General features: G+C 37.3%; 3 protein-coding genes across 3 annotated transcripts; 1 reads left to right on the forward strand and 2 right to left on the reverse strand.

Annotated features, from left to right (window-relative positions):
• Nucleotides 1–8,574: 8,574 nt before the first annotated feature.
• pigf (phosphatidylinositol glycan anchor biosynthesis, class F) lies at nt 8,575–12,040 on the reverse strand. Its single transcript, XM_023949499.2, has 5 exons — nt 11,671–12,040; nt 11,063–11,154; nt 10,762–10,878; nt 10,573–10,681; nt 8,575–8,859 (listed from the first exon to the last, which is right to left on the reverse strand). Exons 1-5 carry the CDS (start codon nt 11,896–11,898, stop codon nt 8,746–8,748), a joined length of 660 nt encoding a protein of 219 aa, XP_023805267.1. The 5' UTR covers nt 11,899–12,040; the 3' UTR covers nt 8,575–8,745.
• A 154-nt stretch (nt 12,041–12,194) lies between these two features.
• cript (cysteine-rich PDZ-binding protein) lies at nt 12,195–16,852 on the forward strand. Its single transcript, XM_011493443.4, has 5 exons — nt 12,195–12,442; nt 12,646–12,711; nt 14,084–14,138; nt 14,287–14,390; nt 16,528–16,852. Exons 1-5 carry the CDS (start codon nt 12,427–12,429, stop codon nt 16,590–16,592), a joined length of 306 nt encoding a protein of 101 aa, XP_011491745.1. The 5' UTR covers nt 12,195–12,426; the 3' UTR covers nt 16,593–16,852.
• A 1,272-nt stretch (nt 16,853–18,124) lies between these two features.
• gch2 (GTP cyclohydrolase 2) lies at nt 18,125–20,865 on the reverse strand. Its single transcript, XM_004085058.4, has 6 exons — nt 20,464–20,865; nt 19,989–20,098; nt 19,856–19,911; nt 19,272–19,303; nt 19,081–19,165; nt 18,125–18,813 (listed from the first exon to the last, which is right to left on the reverse strand). Exons 1-6 carry the CDS (start codon nt 20,759–20,761, stop codon nt 18,684–18,686), a joined length of 711 nt encoding a protein of 236 aa, XP_004085106.1. The 5' UTR covers nt 20,762–20,865; the 3' UTR covers nt 18,125–18,683.
• Nucleotides 20,866–24,347: the final 3,482 nt, after the last annotated feature.

Raw genomic sequence — 24,347 nt, forward strand, 5'->3', positions numbered from 1 at the left:
CTCACACACTGCTTTTTGCAAATGGCACCACTGCAGATTCAGATCATATGCTTTTCTCTATAATACTTCTTTTGGTTATTAATGATAAACCGAAGCAGTTCCAATTATTTGTTGAAATATTTGAGACATTTTAGTTTTCAAAAAAAAGGGTGAATTTGTTCCATGTGGTTGCTTTTGGGCATTTTGACCCTACCTTTATTAATGTATAAGGTGTGTGTATTCATTTTCATAAGAGTTTCTTTTTTGTTTTTTTTTAATGTGTGTCTTGTTTACTCTGAAAACCCCCTAAAGTGTGACAACATTAAATATATATGGGACCCTAACATCAACTCTCCAAAATGATGCTGACTGTTAAATTCAAATCAGTTTATTTTTAATATTTTTTTTTAATCTAACAATTTTTAATGTAGAAAAAATACAAACACAACTGATCAAAAGTGAAAACTTTAATCGACTTTTAGCTGCTTCACAGATTTCTGTGCAATTTCTTTGCACTGCAATAATTCCTGCAATCATTTGTGAGCTTGGTTGTGCCTCAGATTAGAAAAAGGTTTAATATTTGCAGCCTTATGAGTCTTTAAATCTTTAATGATTTACTTTGGTATGGATGGGCGATATATCGGTGCCAGTATTGTTATCAGCCATTTTTTTTTTTTTAATCGACCGATATTCTTCTGTTTTAAGAAACACTTTAATTTTGAAATTTATACTTGTTCCTAATAGATTGGGAAGCTTATGTTTACAGTCGTAGTCAGTAACTGACTGTTTTCCGTCAAATGTTATTCTTTATAGGAATAGATGTTGTTCCTAACAGATCCCAGGCAATGGGGAGCTTATGGTTTACAGCTATGTCCAATATTCAATAAGTAAGACTTGTTCCTATGAGATTCATTTGCTTTGTTACAAAGGTCAAGTACAATGTCATTGTCCAGTAAAAGAAAAATTGGGCATTTCTAATAAAGCAACAAAAAGGCTATCAAAAAAGGAGGTATGAAAAATGTAATACGAGCTGAAAGCCATTTGCAAATGTTCTGAGCAGAAAAGCAGCTCTGAATGCGAATCATACCAAAAACAAACAAATTATGTCCTTGCTCTCTCTTTGTGCAGCTGGAGCCTGGATAAATGAGTGTGATGTGATGACTCTACATGCATGCAGGGCACGGTTTGTCCCAGACTGGTATTTTTTTCATTGGTCCACGTTGGGTTTTTTAGGACAGTTTTTTTTTTGTGGCCCTGGACATGAAAAACACAAAATAATAATAAATTGTTCCCTCATGTTAATGATAAAAATTTCATGGCTACAAACTAGCATTTTATTAGCATTTTGTCGGCATGTAATAGCATGTTATTATATTTCTTGCGCCACAAATTAGTATTTTGTGGTCACTAATCAGTATTTTTTGCATACAAATAAGTATTTTTTGGGCATATTAGTATTTTGGGTGCACAAAATAGTATTTTCTTTTCATACTAATTTGTGGCCATGAAATACTTATTTTTGTGAACAATATGCTAATTTGTGGCCACAAAATAGTAATAAAAAGCTTATTTGATGCCATCAAATACAAAATTGTGGCAACAAATAGTAATTTGTTCCCACAAATTTCCATGGCTCTTTAGGTTTTGGTCAGCAATCAGAAATTTATTGTTCACCAAATATTTTTTTCTTCTTTTTTTTTCTCAGCCCCACGTCTTTGAGAGGTGTCCTAGAAATAGATTTAACAAACTCCCAGCTGTTCACATCAGTGGGCTGACACCAGAGCGGTTATTCTGTAATAAACTTGCACATTTGTGTGTGGTTACAGACAAGAGAGATGGTGCTTGTTTTCTGTCATTTTAAAATAATGAAAGTCATGTAATAAAGTAAGATACCCCAAAGAAAATGCTGTAAACACCTCAAACGATATAATATAGATGTTTTTTTTCTGTCTGGGAAACTACTCTCTGAATTTTATGTTTTTTTTTTTTCATTTTGAAAGTGTTTTGTCAGTGCACATCTTTGGAGAAAGGTCACCTTGCATGAGTAGTTTTGAAGAAGAATACATTCTCCCATCGGCAGTAACAAAAACGTGTAAAATTCTTTTAGTGTTATACAGATTGTTCATGGGGTGACCTTGCCTTGATGACTATATATGGACCACTCCAGGCCTTTTGAATGTCTCTCCTGGAAAGTGGAATACTTCTTGTTAAAATTTCTTAGTATACTTTTAATTCCCTTCAAGACTCATAAGGTCCAATGATCTTAATTCAGAATCATTTATTGTCATATGCACAGCTTTTACACTGACATACGAGATTGTTCCAGTACAACCCAAACAAGATCAGACATACAACAAATACACACATACAGTTCAAGTTGACTGAGGCAGCAGCAATGAATACGCACCTTTTTCTTAGGATGGGTGTAGATGGGTTACGAATGGTGGGGGGTGGCATTGGTGACAAAAAAAGTCGTATCTCAACACTGTGATACAATGTGTAGATACAAGAAAAAAACTGCACCGTTTAAACACAGAAGCACATATTTAGACGAGCGACACAGTACTCAAGGTTCAGTGGGTGGGAGGGTGGAAACCTTTGACTGTTTTTGGGATCTCGTTGTGATATTTAGACTCACTTTACCAAAATTGACAATATTTTACCTCTGAGTGACAATTCGGCTATTTTGACTCTGAGATAACCATAGGGAGGTACTAATCCATGACTCCTAAGGAAGTCATTGTCTTAAATGTATGTGGTTTAAAAATGTCTTTTTTAGGCTTGGTTTATTTCATATGAATCTCATCCATCCATCTTCCTAACCTGCTGAATCTCTTTCAGGTTCTCAGGGTTGGACCTAACACAGCTACTGTTAGGTACAGGCAGGATACACCCCAAGCAAATCATCAGTCTGTTGCAGGGGCGCACAGTCACATGCACACCTCGGGACAATTTAGAGTCACCAGTTAGTCTATGAAGCATGTTTTTAACTGAGGGAGGAAGCCAAAATGCCCCAGAAAACCCACAAATTCATGGGGAGAACAGGAAAACTCGCACAGAAAGCACCCACCTGGGATTTGAACAAGAGTATTCTTGCTGTGAGGTCAGAGTGGTAACCACTACACCTCTGTGCCACTCTCATATGAATCTCAGAATTGGTTAAATTAATTTAAGTATGAAAGAAATATGTAATATATATATATATATATATATATATATATATATATATATATATATATATATATATATATATATATATATATATATATATATATATATATATACACACACACACACATATATATATACATATATACATATATATATATATACGTATATATATATATATATATATATACGTGTATATATATATATATAGTTTTGTTGATGAATTTCATATTTGTTCACAGCTGTTGCATGGACATTTAGACAAAAACCTTATCTCTGACTAATATTCAATCAAGGCCCCATTGTGAACATTAACATTTTTGGAACCAAGAACCTCTTCGTTGTTGGCAGAAGCAGCTGCCATGTCTGCTTCTGGGGTAATTTCATTTTTTTCATTTTGTTACCAAGTTGCAATTATTCTAGAAAAAAAAGTCCTCTCCTCTAGCCCTCTATCCATCAGTTTAATCACTGACCTTCTGAAAGCCACCTTCTCCAGGTCATTCTGTAGTCAACGACACTCAAGTCTGGTCTTAGAAAACACCCTGCTTTTTCATGTCCAGGTGTTTATAGCCAATCGTGATCTTTAATCACTTGATATAGAACGGTACATGTCTGCTTCTGGTGAGAAATGCCCAAAATATGTACCAGAGGACACCCTAACTATAGGGCGGAGACTTTACTCCAAGATATTTGTGATAACTTATTTTTTTTACCCTATCTTTAAAGACTTGTTACCTAGAACGATACATATTTTTCCTATACCTCTTCTTAGATTAGAGAAAATATTCCGAACGTGAATGGCGTCTCCTCTAATCTTTTCTAGTCATCACTCGGTCAGAGGAACACAGCCCCCAGGAGACAATGGGGGAAAATGACAAGCATGAACCAAAAATATATTGTTTTTACTATTGCACTTTAATAAATACAATAAATTCATTCTTTTTTTTTTTTTTTAAAGAATGAAAAATTATTTACACAAAGCCAAAAGGTTTAATCTCTTGGTTACCCTGAATTTAATCTTGGATAAGCACTCACTGTGTGCTCACATGAGATGTTCAAGAGTCATCTAATATCAAACCCCATGCTTGGGTTTTTATGGAAGACTCCTTCAGAAGCCCCTCATTCATTTTCTGTCTCCCCTTTGCGTCATCATAGCCCACTCGAAAATCCCCCAGGAACAATGGATCCTTTTGTTGTGGCTCTTGGAGCAGACAGAAGAGATGTGAGACCTTGACAGCGACGTGTTTACGACACAGCACTTCGACTGTCAACTGAGCATTCTGCCGAGGGACTTGAACTCAGGAAAGAGAGGGGAGTTTAAAAAAAAAAAAAGTCAAACTCAGGAAACAAGTGGGATGTGAGGAGGATGAGGATAAATGTGAGAAGAGAGCTGTTAAATGGAGGATGGGTGTCACGTAGCAGAGGAAAATTGAAAATAAATCCCTGTTTAACTGGATGGAAAGGAAAAGCTGTTTGCATCTTGGAATCATCTTTCCTGTCTATATGTTTCTGATTTAAAAAGATCAAACAATTTTCTCATAGCAGATTTTACATTTCTTGTATTCGTGTATTGTTTTGGTACGCTACAAATATCTAGAACTGTTTGAACTTTGAGAAAACAGCATCTCTAACTAAACTGCGTTATTTTTCAAATGCAGTTTATGACAACAGAATCACTTCAATTTTCGGTTAAAAATTATATCAAGTTAATCTTTTTTTATTTCTCCCTGATTTTATTTACCCTGCTAATCTAAAAATGAGATGTTTATTTAAAGTAGACAAGCAAGAAGGAAACATTACAAACTACAGGATACATGATTCTTTTTTAAAAGTATCCATCCATCCGTTTTCTTAACCTACTTCATCCCTTTTTGGGTCATGGGGCTGCCAAAGCCTCACCTGGCTACCATTGGGCAAAGGCGTGTACAGGGTGTACCCCTTGTGGGCGGACGTGGTGAAGCGGTAGGGCGTTCGACCAATGATCGTAAGATATCAGGTTCGATTCCCGCCTTGCACGCCCATGGGTCGAACTGTCCTTGCGCAAGACACTGAACCCCACCTTTCCTCTGGTGGGAGGTTGGCGCCAGTGTTCAGCAGCGGAGCCGCCATCAGTGTTTGAATGTGTGTGTGCATGGGTGAATGGGACTGTGATTGTATAGCGCTTTGGGCCTTCAAAATAGGGGAGAAAGCGCTATTTAAGTATATGCCATTTACCCTTGACAGGTCACCAGCCTGTCACAAGGTCACACACCCATACACATTTGCACACCTAGTGACAATTTAGAGTCATCAATTAACCTACGAAGAATGTCTTTGGACTGTGGGAGGAGAAAACCCTGCATGCAAGGGGAGAACATGCAAACTCCATACAGAACAGTAAAAACACAAGTTATCAATGCACTAATGGAGATAATGACTTTATTAATCAATATTGCTTTATAACGATTACAACTCTACTAATGGGATTGAGAATTAAAAAAAAAATTGCATTAACTTTTTCGTTAATTCACCCAAAAAGAGATAAAAAACTACAATCAACAATCTCTCTGTATGCGTTTCTATTTATGGATGAGGCAAATGTAACAGAAAAGAAAATGTATAAAATAATATTGCATATACACAGACTCTTTGCAAAAAAATCAGGATTTCATTAAAAAGTGTATTCATTTTATAATTCCATTCAAAAATTTAAAGCTTGTTTGTACAATAACTGTTAAGTAAATTGTGATTAATTTTTTTATGCACTAAAGGCTGACAGCAGTGGGATTGAGGTTTTCTTTATTGCAAACTTGTATGCATTTATAAAATATGAATTAATTATCTTAAATGGTAAACCAGGGATACAGTGACGTCCATGCAGTACATTAATATAATCGAATGAGAAACTCTGTCTGTGGTTTGTATTCAGTTCACATCTTTTGTAAAGGATGTAGTTTTCATATTTGCCTAAATAAAAAGCAAAAGTTTTGGCCACTCTTTTGGCGTTCTTCCACACACATTTTGTGTTTGTTAGACTTTAATCTGTTTCTTCAACTCTATTTTTCTCCTTCTTTTTTAATATTTCATTTCTAACTTCAATTTGCCTTGTTTTTGTGTTTTTTGGGATTGTTCTTGAAAACGAAGGACAGTTGGCTTGGCTTTTCATTTCAAAAACATTTCAAAGGCTTCCAGCTCTGTGAGGCTGTCTTAAAACAAATGCTATAATGTTCAGTGCCACAGAGCTGCAGAAGCTATTACCATTCACCAACAGCTGCCTTAATGCTGCTGTTTCATACCCATTGACTGGAAAAATGCTACTTTCATTGCACATTTAATATTTATGTCAGTACTCCTTGTACTCTTTTGTACTGTACTTGTATAGTAACCATGCAAGGGGTTGTTATTTTCACATAAATCCAGGATTTTTGTTCACAGTTTTGCATAATTTTCCTCATTTCAAACATTCTCAATAAGCCATGACCTTGGCTGTTGCTCCAAGAATAAAATATTGACATCCAAGGTTCTTTTTCTTTCAAAGCACCAAAAAAAAAAGCTTTCATTTAAAATACACTTATCTTTGAGGCGGATGCTTTGACATTTTCATGAAGTCTCGGCACAGTTTCACAAAGCCAGGTCTTATTTTTGCAGAAATGTGCTTTTATTTTTCTGAATTTTTGCATGAATTTGATTTCCATTTCCTCTCTGCTTAAAAAAAGAGATATTTAAATTTTGCAGCCAATGGGCCACATAAGCATTTATCCAGTGCTGCGTGTTTTATCTTTAAACGAAGAAAAGAAATTCAATACACTGCTTAAATCTTTTCAGAAGAAGTCTCTTTCATTACTTTGACCTTCTATCCCAGATCGCTCAGGGAGTCTGCTGCTTGTTGCAGGGTTAGTGCTTTTAATCAGAGCTTTTTAGCTGGGATCAGCTTTGCTTGGCAGCTGCAGATATGGGCAAGTAAAAGCCGAATCTCAGGCTGTGAGCGCAAAGCATTCAAGAAAAACACCCAAATTATCTATGAAAAGAAAAAAAAAAGCAGCTTATTTTATTTGGACTTTCATCAACACTGAGAGCCCAAACATTGATTTTCTACACAATATTCAATTCTTTGTCTTGCAGAAATGTACAAAGAGCCAACACATGCACAAAACAGCTGCCTTTCAGAGAAGACGGAGGAGAGCGGATGGGTAGGGAGTGACAAATCACCCTTTCTTACAATGCCCCACCACAATAGCCCTGCCTGAGAAAAAATAATGAATAAATAAAGTTCTTGTGAGATTGAACGAGAGCGGCTCATGAGGCAAAAGCGATGGTGAGTGTTTTTTTGAGTGGCCTTGTTCTTGTCCAAGTGTAATTCAACGCGAGAACAAAGCAATCCCGACCATTCTTCTCCCTGAAAAGAAAATTGATCACATATGAAGGGGAAAAACAAACAGAAAAAACAAAGCATTGGAGATGAAAAGGAGACACTAAGACATCTCATCTGACTCATCTGTGCTTCTCCTAAAATGCACAATGGAGCTGCATAGCTGCCGGCTGTCACATCAGAGCATCAGAGTGAAATTCTGCCCAGGTCAGCTTAATCACACACTTTGCTCCACAGGATTAACAATGACATACCACAGCAGAGGTGGAAAATCGAGGGAAAAAAAATCGACAAGACACATGGAGTTAACAGCACGAGGTCAGAATTCATTTTATCAGACGAGGTGAGAGTCTCGAGCTCTACAAAATGTGTTGATTAGGGTTGTAAGCATATGTAGGCTTCTTGAAGGGCTTTCCATCTTTTTCTGCTACCTTCCTTTAGGCTGTTTTTAGCTCAGTCCTGGCATCCTAAGCAAGGTTTTAATCACAGGGCTGATGCCCCCCAGCATCATCCAGCGCCATTAAACTCAGCAACACAAACTTCAAATGGATGTGTTGACACTCGTTCTTCCGAAAACAATTGTTAAAGTAATAGAACCCCCCCATTTCCATCTGCAGTGCAGAAGATTTAGACTTCATTGTGGCTAAAATGCTGTGAGGGAGGCATAAAAACGGAGAAAATGAATGTCCCCAGAATGAAAGTGAATCAATATGGTTGCCGGAGGAGGTGGAAAAGGTGGAATGAGAAAGAAAGTCAGGGCAGAGGGGCGTTAAAATGGGCTGTTAAAGATTAATAGCTTTTTAAAAAGGAGAATTCATCAGACTTTAGATGTTGAACATCTTTTGTGAGCAAATGGTTAAGATTGTGGAGCCAAAAAAACAATTAAATTCTGTTTTTGTCAATAAATGATCATCCAAACCTAATAACTTTGCAGTTGTTTTTGTTAGATTCTCTAGCTTAGACAGCTCTTTTGTATCGGTGGTGATTCAACAGCGCCATCTTCAGGTCAGTCCACAAGAGATCAACCAAATAAGCTCGAGTTGAGGCTCTAACGTTCACATAAAAACAGATTCAGTGAATAAGTGTAAATGTTTTATTTTTGTCAAAACATTTGAAGCTTTTTCCCCTCGTGCTTAGAAAACTGTGTCATTACAAAAACCTCCAACAGGCTTCAAACAGCAGCCAAATAAATAATCCTTAAAAGTTCAAGCCCTCGCTGGACACTCCAACTGGAAACATTTGTCCTCTCATCACTTGCACTTGTACGTGAGCTGCTTGCGATGGTAGTGGATCCAAGTGGGAGCGGCCACGAGTCCGGTTAGGTACCCGATCGTAGCTCCCAGGCTGCAGGAAACGGGCCAAACCTAGAGGACAAAAAGAGGGTTGTTTCTTTGTGCCAAGGATGTCGACCACATCACTCTCAAAATATAGAAGGGGGGAATTCTAGACCCTGCAGGCGTGCTCCAACTCAAGCATCTCCTATTAAAAAATACAACAGTGTCATTTAAGTCAACCCCCACCCACAATTAATGTGCTTCTTCAAGGAAATAGAAGAAGGAAATACGAAAGTTGGTGTCTTTTAAAAAACAAAATAGAGAGGGAAAATAGGTTTGAGAACATTTTTACATTACATTACATGTCACAATAACGGTAGAACTGCTACCAGCTTTATAGAGAAAAGAACATCCCATCAAGCTCCAATCAGATCCTTAAATTATTTCAGCATTTAAATTTTGTTTTCACATAAATATTACATTCTATTGTAAGTAAACGATAAAACGATTTGCTTCAAAGTCAATTTAAATATATATTTTTAGAATTTCCACATAAACCTTCATGACACTAAGAAGTCAGTATTCAACTTTAATGTGCATCATTCACAGCATATTTTTTGTTTTAAAACAGAAATAATGAAAATAATAAATAAAATAAAAATAATTAAAAAAAACATTTAGTTTAATCTAATTGTCTGGCAGTTTTTTAAAAGATTCATAAAAGTAAATTTTTAAAACCTCACATTTAGTCGTTTTAATCTTGTAAAATTTTGATTAAAATGTTCAGTAACATACACAAATAAGTCCCCTAGATCCCTTCTTCCCACCCAAGGACTTTAACTTAAATATAGGTGGTTGTAAACACATTATGATGGTGATCAAATTAGCCAATTGAAGCCAGATAATAAAAAAATTCTAAAGCAGATTTGCCTTATTATTAACAGATAAGGGGCACAAATTTGGGCTATACAAATAAAATTGAATTGAACTGAATTGAAATATAAAATATTTTGATTTGTTTTCTAAATATCCGATCATTTATAAATTTGTTTTTCGAATTAACGGTTCAAAATCTTGCTACTGATTCCTTAAAAAAAACTTTAACCCCATTTGTTCAAAAAAAAAGTTGCTGTTTAAATATATATGTATTTTTTCAACTTGATCAACATCCAATTATATTTCACATATCCTGACAGATCTTTCTTTGAAATGTAGATAAACTAGTAACCTTCATTTGTTTTTATATAATAAGATTTAAATGAATGGATACATCCAAAATAAACTTCACAAACAGACTAGAGTGCAAATGCACTTGCACCTTTAAAAGTTACCTCAAATCTATCCAAAAAGTAATGATCTAACATAACTTTTAAAATGTTTTTATTACTACCAAATCTCCATCACCTACATTTAACTTTAAAAACTAAACTTTTTCAAAAATATAAAGTTTGTTAAAGACGACAACACTGACAGCATTCACAGGTAGGATTTGTATGGATCTTTTAAATTGATTGCATGGTCATGATAACCTCATTTTAATGAAAGAGGTGCCTCTTGATCTATGTGGAGTATATCTTGGCTAACAACACAACTAACACACTGCACTTTGTCACCATATCCTCCTCATTAGACTCTTTCAGGTTTGCGTTGCTTGATTTTTGCCCAAAAAAACCCTTTTTTTGGGTTGCTTTGGATTATTTTTCTCCTGGATGTAAATAAGAAGTAATTGTGCATCTAAGACTTCATAACTACTTCTCATGCAAGAAAATTCGAGAAATACTCATTTTATTAAAAGCTGCTGACCTGCCAGGGCCTGTCCCAGTCCAGAGGTATTGGGAAAGCTCCCACCCAGGCCCCTATTAGTGTACAAGCCACTGTAATCTGCAGACAGGTGTCCCATACAGACATGGCTCTAAAAAAGACAGAACAAAACCCTTTTTGCGTTAGAATGAAGGAAAAAAATGTGGAAAAAAAAAAAGAGAAAAAGCTTACCCATGACGACTAAACACTCTTATCCAGGCCTGGACGTTTGGACCAAGAACACAGAGACACCTCATTGTGGTCAGTGAGGTGAGCAGCACAGCAAGAGAAAATGTTTCTAAAGCAGATCTGAAAAAAGAAAAAGAAAAATTTCACTATATTAGGTACAGTTTTGCAAAAAAAAAAAAAAAAAAATCTGATTTGGTCAAACAGAGGAGAATGCACTAAAGTTGTCTGCATGCAGAAAACATCTGCCCTTTTTTACAGATACATTTTAAAAACAATTTCAAAGATTTTTTTCTAATAGACTTACTCAATCAACGGGGCTCCATAAAGGACAATCACAGTGTGGAAGAACAGACATGACAAGAAAAAGTACAGACAGGCACGAAACAGCCTGGAAAGCTGTGGAAAGAAACAGGATTATCATTATTACCAAAAAGTTACAACGTAGACATTTGAGAAAAATCCACTTAAAAAATGAACAATTTTTATATGTAAAAGCTCAGAAAAATTATTTTTTTATATGAGTTTGTTGTAGCAGAAAAATGTTAATAAGCAACAATTGCATATAGACTGTCATATGAATTTAAAATGTTTAACGTGAAAATAAAGCACTGTAGCAAATGTTTATAAACTCAATTAAAAATGTGTTCAAATCAGAAATACACATTTCTAATTATTACTGAAACGTCCATTTGCAAATTTGTTTTTTAAAAACGAGACAAAACGTTTACGAGTAAATAATAGGAATTAATTGTTTTGAAAAACCTAGTTTTCTATTATTTTAAATTGTGTAATAATTATTTCTGATACTTCTCTCATATACGTATGACTATTTGGCAAAAACCTTAAACAAATCAAGCACATTTCTTTGGGTTTGGACAAAATAAAGACATTTCCGAGGGAAGACATTCTGACCTTATATCCAAGTGTATTTTTTTTAGTGGACGGTGTGACGCCGAGGAGCCAGAAGACGACGACACTGACAGCATTCACAGCACCGGATGTGCAGTACAGCCACAACAGGTGAGTGCCGTACACCGAGAAGCTTAGAACAAAAACTGCAGGTAGCACCGTAGCCATGAACATCGAAGCGGCGATCAGAGCGTGGGTCGACACCATGGCTCTGATTTCGTGGTCCCACATGATGAAGACTTTCACTTTTCACAACAAGACAATAGAATAATGTAGATAATTTCAGTAGAGGTGTCTTAGAATTTTGGTAGGCGAAAGGACACGCAAATCCATGTATGACTACGCTTCCGTAAATATGAAAAAAAAAAAGCAATTTCCGTTTGCGTTTCACAATAAAACAGAAGATTCTCTTTTGATTGTTAATTTCTACCAATTTCTTTGTTTTGACATACATTACCCAACATATTTAAATCATATTCAACACTTTATAATAAAATACTATTTTCTAAAGTGAAATTTATATTTTCGAGTGCTGATTCCGTGGCGAAAATATTGTTACTCTCATTTTACTTTTATTCTGGATTTTAGAAATGCGCTTCTAGTCGGAGTGAACGAATCACATAACGTTTTACTGACAGGATTACCCAATGAGATTTGTTTGTACAAGTTGACGAAGACAACCGGAAGTTACATGAGCAGAGCTAGCTTGAACGCTTGTACACATTTTATATCAAGACAGGCCAAGTAAACGCAGCTGAGATGGTTTGTGAAAAATGTAAATATCGCACTTTCGCCTTGTTTCTTACATAATTTTACACTTATGACTTAGTTAATATAGTTAGTTAGTGACATTTTTGTTGTTTTGTTGAGTGGCTAATATTTTGTTATGCTAGCATTTGTTTTGGTTTTCCTTGCTCGTAGTTAGCTTTGTTAATTATTAATAATTCTTTGTTAATGTGGGATTTCCTAATATTTTAGGCGAAAAGAAGCTCGGAAAGGTCATCACTCCTGACACTTGGAAGGATGGAGCACGAAATACGACTGGTAACGTAGTCTCTATCCAAAAACATCCAAAAATGTTTACACGTTTAATAATTTAGACAATCGTGGAACGACAGGTAAAATAAATATGTTGCCCCCAAAAAATCTGTCTTGTAAATGAACGTCATTAAGGAATCGAAACGATGGAAGGAGAAGCTACTGCTAAAATATTTATTAGAACAGTACTCATTTACATATCTGTTTTCCCCGTCGGTCGGTCGGTCGGTCGGTCGGTCTGTCTGTCTGTCGGTCTGTCTGTCGGCTCATTTTCGGCCTACATCATAAAATTGTCTATTTATTTAAAAGTATTTATGCCCTACGTTCCTTTTCAAGAAAATGGTCTGTGACCCTGTCGTACCAACTAGGTGTCTCAACTGACTTGACCAATGTCCTCTCAATGGCCAGCAGAGCTAGGCTGCTTAAACAGCCTTAGCCCATTGTGTTTCGGGTGTAGGACTTAAGTCACTTTAAACAGGAGAAGCTCCTTTCTACACCTGCAGATGTAACTCCAATTGTTGCCACTAATGAGAACAGTTTGTAAAGCTGAGGCATTGGACTGTCCAACTCCATGTCTTTAAGGAACACCAAGTAATCATACAGCTTTCCCCTGTTACCCTGCAAGTCCTGATCTGAAAACAGGACTTGAAGTTCTGACCTCAGTCTTCCTGAATCAAAGGGAAGAATTAACTATCTAAAAAAAAATATTAAACTCTGTAAAACTGAAACAATCAATGTGGTGTATAATTGTGTGAAATGTATGATGAAAATCAAGCAATTTAGCCCAGCAATTATCAAAGAAATAGGTTGCAGCAGTTTTTAGTTCGACTGAACTTGAGAAATGTGAATAAGCGAAAAGCTTCAGTCAGAAGGCGGTCTTTTAACAGACCCTTCAATCATCACGGAGAAGCTCGGAGTTTGGGCTGGCCCACTCCCCACTCACCCCCAGAGACGCTGAGCATCCGTTGGCGGGACATAATCACAGCGTTTATCCAATGACCATCTAGTTTCGAAGCGCAGAAAAAAAATGTTCAAAGCAGCCCGATTGAAGTCAATGGACGCTGGGCTTCTTTAGAGAAATGCACTGTGATGCTGCGGGAATGTATGAGAAGGAAATCGAGTCAGGCGACTTGCTATATGTAACTGATTCTTAACGAACTCGTCTTTGAGATGAACGTTTTCTTACACATTTTTAGTCAATAAAATGTTAATAAAATAAAATACAATACAATACAATAGTACATATTTGACCATTTATTTTGTGACATTATAAGGGAAGCAGAGCTTCCCTTGCAGTCTTAAAGAAATCGCCACTGGTATGTATGTATGTACATACATGTGTATATATAATCTCACAATGTTGTTTTATTTTTCTTAGAGAGTGGAGGCCGTAAACTAAATGAAAACAAGATGTTGACATCTAAGAAGGCCAGGTGAGTATTGCACTGTGAAAAAACTTTTACTCATAAATCAAATGGCAGTGTAGTAGTTTCTAGCTTTCTGTAAGCACTAGTGGTTTATTTTGCTGTTAAGGTTCTTTGATGTTGCTAATTCTCAATGTTTAACTGTGGTTTTTCTCAGGTTCGACCCTTACAGTAAGACGGGCTTTGCCATCTGCAGAATCTGCAAGAGCTCTGTTCATCAGCCTGGATCGCACTACTGCCAGGGCTGTGCTTACAAGAAAGGTATAGTTGTGCACTTAAACTCTATTTTTATTTTCTTCAATACAAATTGAAGGTAACATGTCAAAAATTAACACTACAATGTATTGTAGAACCAAAAATCATATTAAAGCAGAACAGTATTAAGTAGGTTTTTCATTTTTATGTTCAGTCATAATATTGATATAAATTTGTCTGTAATTTTGTAAATCTTTACTATAACCAACATTGTGCTGGCATATGTTTGTGCTTCCATAACAGATGCCCATTTATATAAATGTACACATGTTGGCAAGTCCTTTATTATCTTCTCACTACACACTTTAATTTATAAAATATCCTTTGATGTAAATGTAATTTTTTTAGGGTTCCTGGTGACTGATACAAAGAATTTAAAGGTATAGGAATAGGTTAACTTAACTGTTTGTTTATGTCTGTAAAGTATTTGAACTGAGTGATGAAATTCAAACCTCAAAAGCCATATTTTTACAAACCTCGACCCCAGCCCCAAGCACTCGGCTTGCAGAAGTGGATACAAGGTTTTACATTGATTGCAGAATTGCATGTTGTGCCCCAAATATTGCAGGTTTTGATGAAGTGGTCAAAAATAGCCCCTGAGCTAAAAATTATGCCTGAATATATGCACAACCCAAACTGCTGTGAAACAACAACTAAATGGGCAAAAATAAAATATTTATTTATTGAGATGTTTGTCAAACTTTGCTATTCAAGTGAAACCCAAAGGCTCAAACTTACCGGGTGGTGATATTTTTAATGATTTTTTTTTTTGCTTGCACAATAAATATAACAGTAAATTAAATCTTTAAATTTTTATAAACTTCCCCCATAGACAGCATTGCTTTGTTTTAGTGATTCGTCCATCAACCCTTCTTCTCCAGATTATCTAGAGACGTGATGTTGGGGAAGCAGTCTCATTAGGGATGCCCAGACCTCCCTCACCACACAGACTTCCTCCACCTTTGCTTGGGGAACCCCAATCCCCTCCTAGGCCAGACTAGAACTTTAGTCTCGTCAGCGTGTCCTGAGTGTTTTCCCAGTAGGACAGATCTAGAATACCCCCCTATGAAGCCATCCAGGAAGTATACAGAGGTGATCACAGTGCCGCCTTAGCTGTGGTGGATCAGCGGGTCTACTCCGACCAAGCTTCTCACCCCATCTCTATTGAAGCACCCAGTCAAACCTTTGAAGGAAACTAATTTCAGCCCCTTGGATCCAGAATCAGATCCTTTCTGAAAGACCCAGAGCTCATGAACATAAGTGAGGGTAGGAACATAGACCGACCAGTTAATCAAAAGCTTTGCCTTTTGGTTTAGCTCCTTCACTACAACAGATCAATACAGCAACAACATCACTGCAGCCGCTACACCTATCTACCTGTCAGTCCCATCTTCCATCTTTACCTCAATTATGAACAAGAGCCCAAAATACTTCTCCATGAGAGGACGGAGCCGTCCATCTATCTGGAGAGGACAAACCACCTGGCCCCAGTCAAGAACCATGGTCTCCAACGTGGAGCCTCAAATACTTATTTCAGCCGCGTCATACTTGACTCCAACCAGCCCAGTGCACGTTGAAGGTCCTGGTTTGTTGAAACCAACAGAACATCATCTGCAAAAAGCAGAGATGCAATCCTGAGGTGCAATCCTCAATTTCTTTAAGGAGAGCTGACAGTGATTGTGATCTTTGTGGCCTCCACTAACTTCTGTCAGACCCTCTCAGAGTTTGGGCCTATCAGTTTGTCCGGCCTACAACAAATCCAAGTCCTAACCAGATGGTGATTGGTTAAAATCTCCGTCCTTCTCTTCAATGTCCAAGCCACATGGCCAATCAAGATGCAGAACACAGTTTGCTGTGTTTAAAAAAAAAAAAAGCACGCAAAATTACACTGAAAGAAATCTGCAAGACAAAGAGTGAACTGTGAAATAGCGAGGAAACACTGCAGTGTGAAATTTAAACTCATTAAATCCTGCATCGTGGATGCATACTTTGACTTTTTGTTAAAGTAGCCAGTATAGGACCCTCAGTGCAAAAGAAAATGGAAGAAGCACAGTAAATATTCATACTTAAAATGTAAAGAGTACTTTAGACAGTACAAATGAAAGATTCTGCTCCTGATGCTTCTGTTTTTTTCTCTCTGCAGGAATCTGTGCAATGTGTGGAAAGAAAGTCTTGGACACCAAGAACTACAAGCAGACATCTGTGTGACTGAGAACCAACCGGAGAACATCTGTACATTTGAGACCGTCAAGGACAGATTTGGAGATGACTATTCCTGTTAAAGATGCTTCGATATTACAACACAAAACATTATCTCCAAATAAACCATTAAGCTTAAAGTCATAACTTTTTTATATTTTAAAATTCAGTTTCTGAGATTTGATTTTTTTGTTTGCATTTTAGAGCATTGATTTATGTTGTAGATTCTGTGTTGAGTCAATTAAAGCTTCCATTGTGAGGAGATTAAATGAGTCGACTTGCCTCATTGCCTATGGGCACAATCAAGTACAATTTTAGCCGCTTACGCACAATACATCCACGTTTACGCTGATATAATCATATTTAGAATCCGCCTGCTGCATCGTTGGCTTTGACCCCCCCCCCCCCCCCCCTCCCCCTGCTCCACCACCCAATCCCAAATCTGCTGTCAGTGATGAAGGTTACAGTTCAGCAGTTGTTTGACGACAGTTTCCCCTGTGATATTTAAAGGGCTTGCTTTGCCTCGGGCTTTCTATCACGTGTGCACACCCTCGCCTTTTTTGCTTCTGGATTTTTACTGTTGCGCCACAGTTAAACTAAGCCTCCGCTCAGGTCAGTTAACAGTGTAACTGTTGTTATGTAACGACATATTATTGTAACTGTGATCTTGACTAACAAACATTGATTGAAGAGTCCAGGAGGAACTTTGGTGTGAGGTAAATGTTTGCTTGTGTGATGTGTTTAAAGACATGCACACAAATCCATACCCAACAAAATATTTTTTCATACAAAATCATGGCAACACACTGATCAAAACAAACATTCAAGTGTTTCTTCTATCAGTCCGTTTATCAGAACAGATTCAGCAGAATAGATGCAATAAAATGCAACACTGTGAATTTATTTCTTTTTTTAGATTTACTAGGAGTTTAGTCCTTTTATATAAAAAAGTACATCTGTTTCTGTTCCAGTACTGTTTGTTTGAAAGTATGACCACATTAAAAAAAAATGTTCTGACTTGGTTATAAAACTTGCATTCACAGGATTGTGACGAGTTTTGTTGTGGCTGACCAGCGTTTTTATTTATCTTTATAACAGTTTAATACAAGTCAAAGCGCTGCTATTTGCTGCTGCTCTGAATTCACAAATGCAACAAAATCAAATTTATATGTTCAGTTTTTATTATTAATTTTTTCACTTTTGAGATCAAAAACTCTTTTATCCCTTTTTTCCATCTTGTTTTGCAGGAGCACACCAATGGCATGGTCCTGCATGTCAATACTCCAAAAGTCAAGGATGTTTTGTGACTGTACTAGTTTTCCTTTTTTGTAAGCCACTCACCAGCAGCATGGTTATATGGCAGATCAATAACCATGACTGATTAGAAAGGTTTGTCTTCCCCATTCTAGTGGAAATGAAAATCAACTTCATATTTTAGTAGAACGACATTATTATTAGTATTATTTTCAGTAAACAAAGTATTTATAGACCTTGTAACCCTGAGACCATCAGATTCTGCAGTAAAAAGATCAGAGACGCAGTTTTTTCTGTTTCTGTTGTTTTTATTTAGGACTCTTCAGGAAATCACCATCATAGATCTGAAATCTACATTCATTTGCTTTATTTGTTGGACTACAGATATAAATTCAGTTGTACCATAAAATGTCATAGAATACAAAGGTTTAAAAAATGTATATAAATGGCACACACATCAGTGAAACCTTGAAACCAGTGGATTCTCAACCCGATAACACAGAATGGAACAGTTTGGAAAAGCACCAATGAAATTTCCATCTGAAAGGATTTTCACATTATATTATTGCACTCAGCTTTTACTATATTTTATAATAAAACTGTTTTTTTTTAAACTAATATATCTACAATAAAAGGCACCATGATTCTTTGTGTTCACTGAGATCTCCACTGCTGCAGGACTGTAATCTTTCAAGCGTCGCTCTTTTGGATCTTGTTCCTTAAGAGTTGGAATTCTTGCAGCAAATTTCTGAACACTGTGCTGTTGTTTTTTAAAAAGCCACGCTTAATATCTTTCCGAACAATTCTGCAAGCAGGGATTAGTGTTGGAATAGTGCTTGTGGTTTGTTAGGTGCGCATCGCGAGAGTCAGGAACTCCTCCCGGGTTTTGGGGTCCTCCAGGTAAATTCCCAGCATGGTGCTGGTCACCGTGCGGCTGTTCATCTTCTGGACGCCACGCATCACCATGCACATGTGCCTGCAGACCCAAACACAAGTGTCAGACTTGGAGCCGCAGCATTTCACATGCTTCAAGGAAGCTTGTAATGCAATTGGAAAGGGGAACGCCACAGATTGTTCCACATCAAGTTCTATTTATCAGTTGTTACATGTTGAGATAGAAGAAGTGGGGCTCAGAAGATTGAAACAGACAGACGTTCTTTTTTTTTTTTTTTTTTTAGTGCTTACAAAACAAATCAGCATACTGCAGTGTTATATGAGTTTTTCCATGTTATCGTTGACTTACGCTGCTTCTATTACCACAGCTACGCCCTTTGGCTGCAGAGCCTCACAAATCGCCATGGCAATCTGCTTGGTCAGACGCTCTTGAACTGAACAAAGGAAAAATAATTGGACTTGTGGAATTTCGATATGCGGATATTTATCAGAGTTCATCTCCAGTTTTACTGTCGCTCCACGTGTTTTGGATTTGCCTACCTTGAAGCCTCCGACTGAAGATCTCTGCAATCCTGCAGAAGACCAGAACGCAAACAGAGCACACAGGGGTGTCTTTTACATCAATTGTAATAATGATTAATCTTTCGTCAAACACAGACTGGCATCAGTCCCTGACCTGTGACCTCTGATGTGACTCTCTGACTGTATATACTCAAAATCTGTGAATCATTCACTCTGGACATTTCACTGAATATGTTGTGTACGATTCAAATTGCAAAAGTTCACCTAAAAAAATCCCTTGATGTCTCATTTTTGCAGCTATTCTGGGTTCCTTTGATCGGATATTCCCAGGAAAAACGAGAAGGAGACAGACAAAGCTGCCGTGAAAATAAGGCCTATTCCCACAGATCTGACGGGGATTTTCTCATGGTTCGAGTGCGGATGGGCTTTAGATTTGTTTCTGTGAGTGTGCTTGATGAAGGGACTAGATGATGGTCAGTGGGCTCAGACTGTAAGCCTCCAGGTCAAAGCACTAAGACAACAGAAGAACGCAGCCACCCATCACTAACGCCTGAAATATACAGCCACAATGCCAGCAGGAGGGCTCATGCGTGATGAGTTACCTTGCTAGTTTGCTCAGTCCCACCACTTTTTTGTTGGGAATATATCCAATGTGAACCTGCAAGAAAAAAAAAAGAAGTACTTCAGCATTTTACTTTCTTAGACTATACATATTACAGTGCAACTGTACAGTACCTTTCCAAAAAAAGGCACCAGGTGATGTTCACACAGAGAAAACACATCAATGTCCTTCACAATCACCATCTCCTCGTGATCTTCATCAAATATGGCATTGTTTAGGATGTCTGTTGAGTATAAAAACACACATTTCATATCTTTATGAGTTCCTAAAGCAATGTTTTGTTAAAACATTTGACCTATTTTAAACCCTATGTTACATCCCATTGTGTGGAAATTGATTCAGATAAGTTTCTGAAAGAAAAACATAGTAAATTAAACAAAACTTTGACTTATGAAGATATAGAGTTTCATAAATTTAAGCTTTCCTGAAAAAGTTGCTGATTGTATTCAGTTTTATTGACAAACCTTCAAGTAAAACTTCTAAAAAATGTCATTTTAAAGAAAGAAGCTCTACAAAGATGCTTTTTTTGTGCGTAAGTTTCGACCAAAAGCTTTGGAAACGAACGCTGCTGCTGGATGTTGAACTCACCGTCAATGGTCTCATGGTAGCCCTTGGTGAAGAACTGGATAGCTTTGGCGGCGCGCAGCGGCGTGCGCAGCAGCCCCTCCCGGTCCGTGTCTTCCCCGAGGTGCCGAAGGATGCTGGTGTAGGCGGCCTCCAGCAGAGGCAAGCGGGACTCGTCTTCGGACTCTTTGCGGGACGTCTCGTGCTTGCGGTGCGCGACGACGGCGGACTTCTTGGTGTCTATGATGAGGTCGCTGAAGCCGTTGTTGAGGTGGAAGTCCTCCACGGAGTCGCTGACTTTTCCATTGCAGTGGGAGTTCATGTTGCCGCAGAGAGAGACGGAAGTGAAGGACAGACAGGAGGTATTTTACGGCTGCGCTTGCTCGGTGCGGCTGCTTGGATGACTGCGCCACGGACGCACAGCTTTTATAGCGTGCCGGAGGAGCGCATCAGCTTCTCATTCGTCCGGACGCTGCGTGCGTCAACACACCTTTGAGAGTGGACGCGGTCATCACAGACCCCCCCGCGCACACACACACACTTCCCCTAAACATGAGGTTGAATTTGTAACACATTTTCCGCATCTGGCATCACTTGACACTAAATGCACGGACGTATCTCCAATGAATTGGTTCCGATTGTGTTACACTAGTTTTCTACAAACGCTTCCTTAAATACTCACGAGTCTTATGATAATTTTTTTTCTTTTTGAGAAACCATAGGCTTATTATGGCTTTTAATCTAGGGAAATCAAATTGCATAAGAGGTTTTAACCTTTAGTAGCATGCAAATGAGGATTTTTATTCATTTATTTTTCGTTGACTTGGGAATGAATTGGTTATCAAAGAGCATTAAAGTTCAACATTAAAAAATTTTCAAACTCACATTTATATATTTATCCAAAGCATTACACACATGAGTATTTACTGAACAGGCTGGATGCTCAAAGCTGAGTGAAAAAATAGTTTTTCAATTTGGCTTAATTCCGATTTTTTTCTTCAGTTTTTATCATTTGTTGCTCCTCTTTAAGACCCACCCCAACATGTTCTCAACATGTTCTTGTTGCATTTTTCTCAAAATGTATGATATAGATATCTGGCTCTAAAGTGTACTGCTGGATAGCTCTAATATCGTTTGCCATTTTTGTTGTACCTTTAATGTTAGATTGAGGTGTGAGGGACTGAAAGCTTGCGGGCGAGCATTTAAACAAAGGCATGTCAAGAAGAAGAGGCAAGCCTACGCTGTGCTTACAGTCTTGCCGACAACTCAGAAGTGAATTTCTGATGAACTACTGCCTCTCTGCAGAAACTGTGTCCTAGAAAATGACACAAGTTTTCGATTTTGGTTAAAAACTGCATAATCATAGTTAAAAGAAAACTGTGAACACTTTGAAAAAAGCTCAAAAGATGATCAGTGGGACTTTAATGCATCTTTCAATTGAAATTGTGATGAATAATTTAGTCTTGCTACTAGAAAAAAGCATTTTGCAATGTAAAAGATTGCAATTCACAAGCTGACCTTTTTGATTTGATCTTAAATTTATTGCAAGTCTTTAACATTAATGTTGAAATTACAATTTAAAAGGGACCCATGACCAAATTCCAGGTGAATTGTCAGTTGAGATTAACTTTATGTGTTGTTAACTGCACTATAGGAAACATTATGCCAAATAAACAAGTAGAAAAAAGGTTTTTATTAAAAAATTTAGTAAATCACAGTGTGTTTTGATTTGCATGGCTAAAACGGTTTGATTTTTTAGCTGAAAAATAAATTCCTAAAAAAAAAACAAAGCAAAATCCAGCCTTATATAAACATGTCATGAATTACACAGAACACAGAACTCAGAAGAGAGAGGAATGCTCGTAGGTAGAACTCAGGAGTCTGGGGCTCAGTCAAAAGCACACTTGATATTGTAATCCAAATGATAATCTCCAGAAGGGTCTCTGGGAAACAGTTCCAAAAATTGCTGAACACAGACAGTTTAAGCTTTGTATGTTTACATTCTATCGAAACATAAATGTCTATAAATGTCTACTGTTTGTCTCACTGCTTTAAACCCAAAATTCTGCATCTTTTTTCTCACAGGATCAGATTTTATGTTTTATTTTGTTGCAACCTTACATCACCTGAATAGATTTCTTCCAGCTTTTCAGAATAACTGGAAATCCCTGGGTAATGTCACCCCACCAACCAACTGACTTACTCATTAACCACATAGTTGGTCAGAAAGCTGTTTAATGGGAACTCCATGCTCCATCTTTTAGAAGCCTATGTTCTTCCTGCTGGCTAAACGGATCTGTCTCAATTGTCAATTGAATTTCCCCAATGTGGGATCAATAAATAATATCTCTCTGTCTCAACATTTTGTCAGACAAAATCTGAAAATAGGGTCCACTCTTCACAGTACAGAAGGAATCAGGGCCCAGGTGGCACAGAAGATCATTTCCTGTGACCGCACTTGATTTGTTGCAGATCAAATAGCTTGGAGATGCGATGGTGACAGCATCAGGCTTCAAAACAAACAACTCCAGCACCATTGTTTACTGGAATTCTCCACATGTAGGATTCTGAAGGCCTGTGCTCACGACTTATATAAGCAAGCGGCTGCTACCTCTCACAAACTCTAGATGATCCGCAAAATGAATTTCCAAAATGTCGATATGTGAAGAGTTACAGTAAATGTAGATATCACAATTAAATGATTTATTTAAGGAAGTCCATAAAATCCCAAATCATTTTTAACAGGCCTTTATGATCAATTTACAGAAATATTAGATTAATTTAAGGCAAAATATCTTTAGGAAACTCCAATAACACATTTTAAAGATCCCCAAAAGATTTGAGTTCATCCTTGCACTGCTGGAAAGCTGGTTCCACTTCCCAAATCTATGATGAATATTATGAATATGAACTTTCTAAGCCACTAAAAGACATGAATTGACTAATTTAAAAAAAAGAATTACTGGATAAAAAAAGTGTTTTCTTTTCCTAATTGTGCTGTTATGCAACACCTGTAGTGTATCATCTAATTTCTGCAGGCTGACCACCTCGATCTTTATTGTTTGACAGTGCCGTCTTTTTCAAGCTCCTACTTTGATACCACCAAACAATGCTTCACCTCCTAAGTTTGGTCCACAAAAGTTCTTGCTATCTGTGTTAACAAGTTTTAGTGAGAAACTGTGCAGTTTTTGTCATGTCATCAACTTCGTCACAATGCTCAAAATTTAATAAATACTCCTGAATATACAGTTTGTGACAAGACAAACCAGGTTTGAGATAGTTTCATCCGTCCATCCGAACATCTTCAGAACCGTCTGAATCTCTATTGTGGTCACAGGGTTGCTGGAGCCCATCCAACTTAGACCATCTTAGAATCTTTGATCTGACTCCCAGTCAGCTTTAGGATCGATTTTACAATACTTGTGTTAGTTTATGAATGTCGTAATGGAATTGTACTTTTTTTTTTTTTTTTAATCAGAACTGCTTTGAAATTATGACCCTCCCAGATCCTCATGTCCTCAAGTGTAGGTCTGCTGATGGTCCCCAAGGAATAAAAACCCACGGTGTCCACAGATTCCAGCACAGCTGGCCTTGCCTGTGGAAATGTCTGAGGGTATGACAGCTTCATTCACTGTGGAGGTTAAGAAAATACTCAAAAGTCATCTTTTTAGCTTAGCTTTTAAGTAGATTTTAAATTTTCTCATGCTGTCATTTATTTTTATTGACTTTTTTTTCTTTGTGTCTGTGTGTTGTTGTTTTTTTATTATGATTTATATTGTTTTATTTATTTTATGTAAAGGACTTTAAGGGTGTTCTGTAGTTGAATTTGAAATCCAAGCCCCTGGTGGGGTACACCCTGAACAGGTCATCAGTCTGTGGCAGGGGCCACACACTTTCTGCCACTTACA

Source organism: Oryzias latipes, chromosome 19 (genome assembly GCF_053564925.1).
Source record: "Oryzias latipes strain Hd-rR chromosome 19, Olatipes_Hd-rR_3.1".
Lineage (NCBI taxonomy): Eukaryota > Metazoa > Chordata > Actinopteri > Beloniformes > Adrianichthyidae > Oryzias > Oryzias latipes.

Excerpts from the sequence above, each read along its gene's own strand:
- pigf (XM_023949499.2), bottom strand. The coding sequence starts at position 11,898 with ATGTGGGACCACGAAATCAGAGCCATGGTGTCGACCCACGCTCTGATC. Across the intron at positions 10,879-11,062 it reads TATGGAGCCCCGTTGATTGA|ATCTGCTTTAGAAACATTTT; the intron begins GTAAGTCTATTA and ends TTCTTTTTTCAG. Across the intron at positions 8,860-10,572 it reads ACTGGGACAGGCCCTGGCAG|GTTTGGCCCGTTTCCTGCAG; the intron begins GTCAGCAGCTTT and ends TTTGTCCTCTAG.
- cript (XM_011493443.4), top strand. Across the intron at positions 14,139-14,286 it reads TTGACATCTAAGAAGGCCAG|GTTCGACCCTTACAGTAAGA; the intron begins GTGAGTATTGCA and ends GGTTTTTCTCAG. Across the intron at positions 14,391-16,527 it reads GGGCTGTGCTTACAAGAAAG|GAATCTGTGCAATGTGTGGA; the intron begins GTATAGTTGTGC and ends TTCTCTCTGCAG.
- gch2 (XM_004085058.4), bottom strand. The coding sequence starts at position 20,761 with ATGAACTCCCACTGCAATGGAAAAGTCAGCGACTCCGTGGAGGACTTC. Across the intron at positions 19,304-19,855 it reads GGACTGAGCAAACTAGCAAG|GATTGCAGAGATCTTCAGTC; the intron begins GTAACTCATCAC and ends GGTCTTCTGCAG. Across the intron at positions 18,814-19,080 it reads GCTGTGGTAATAGAAGCAGC|GCACATGTGCATGGTGATGC; the intron begins GTAAGTCAACGA and ends TTGGGTCTGCAG.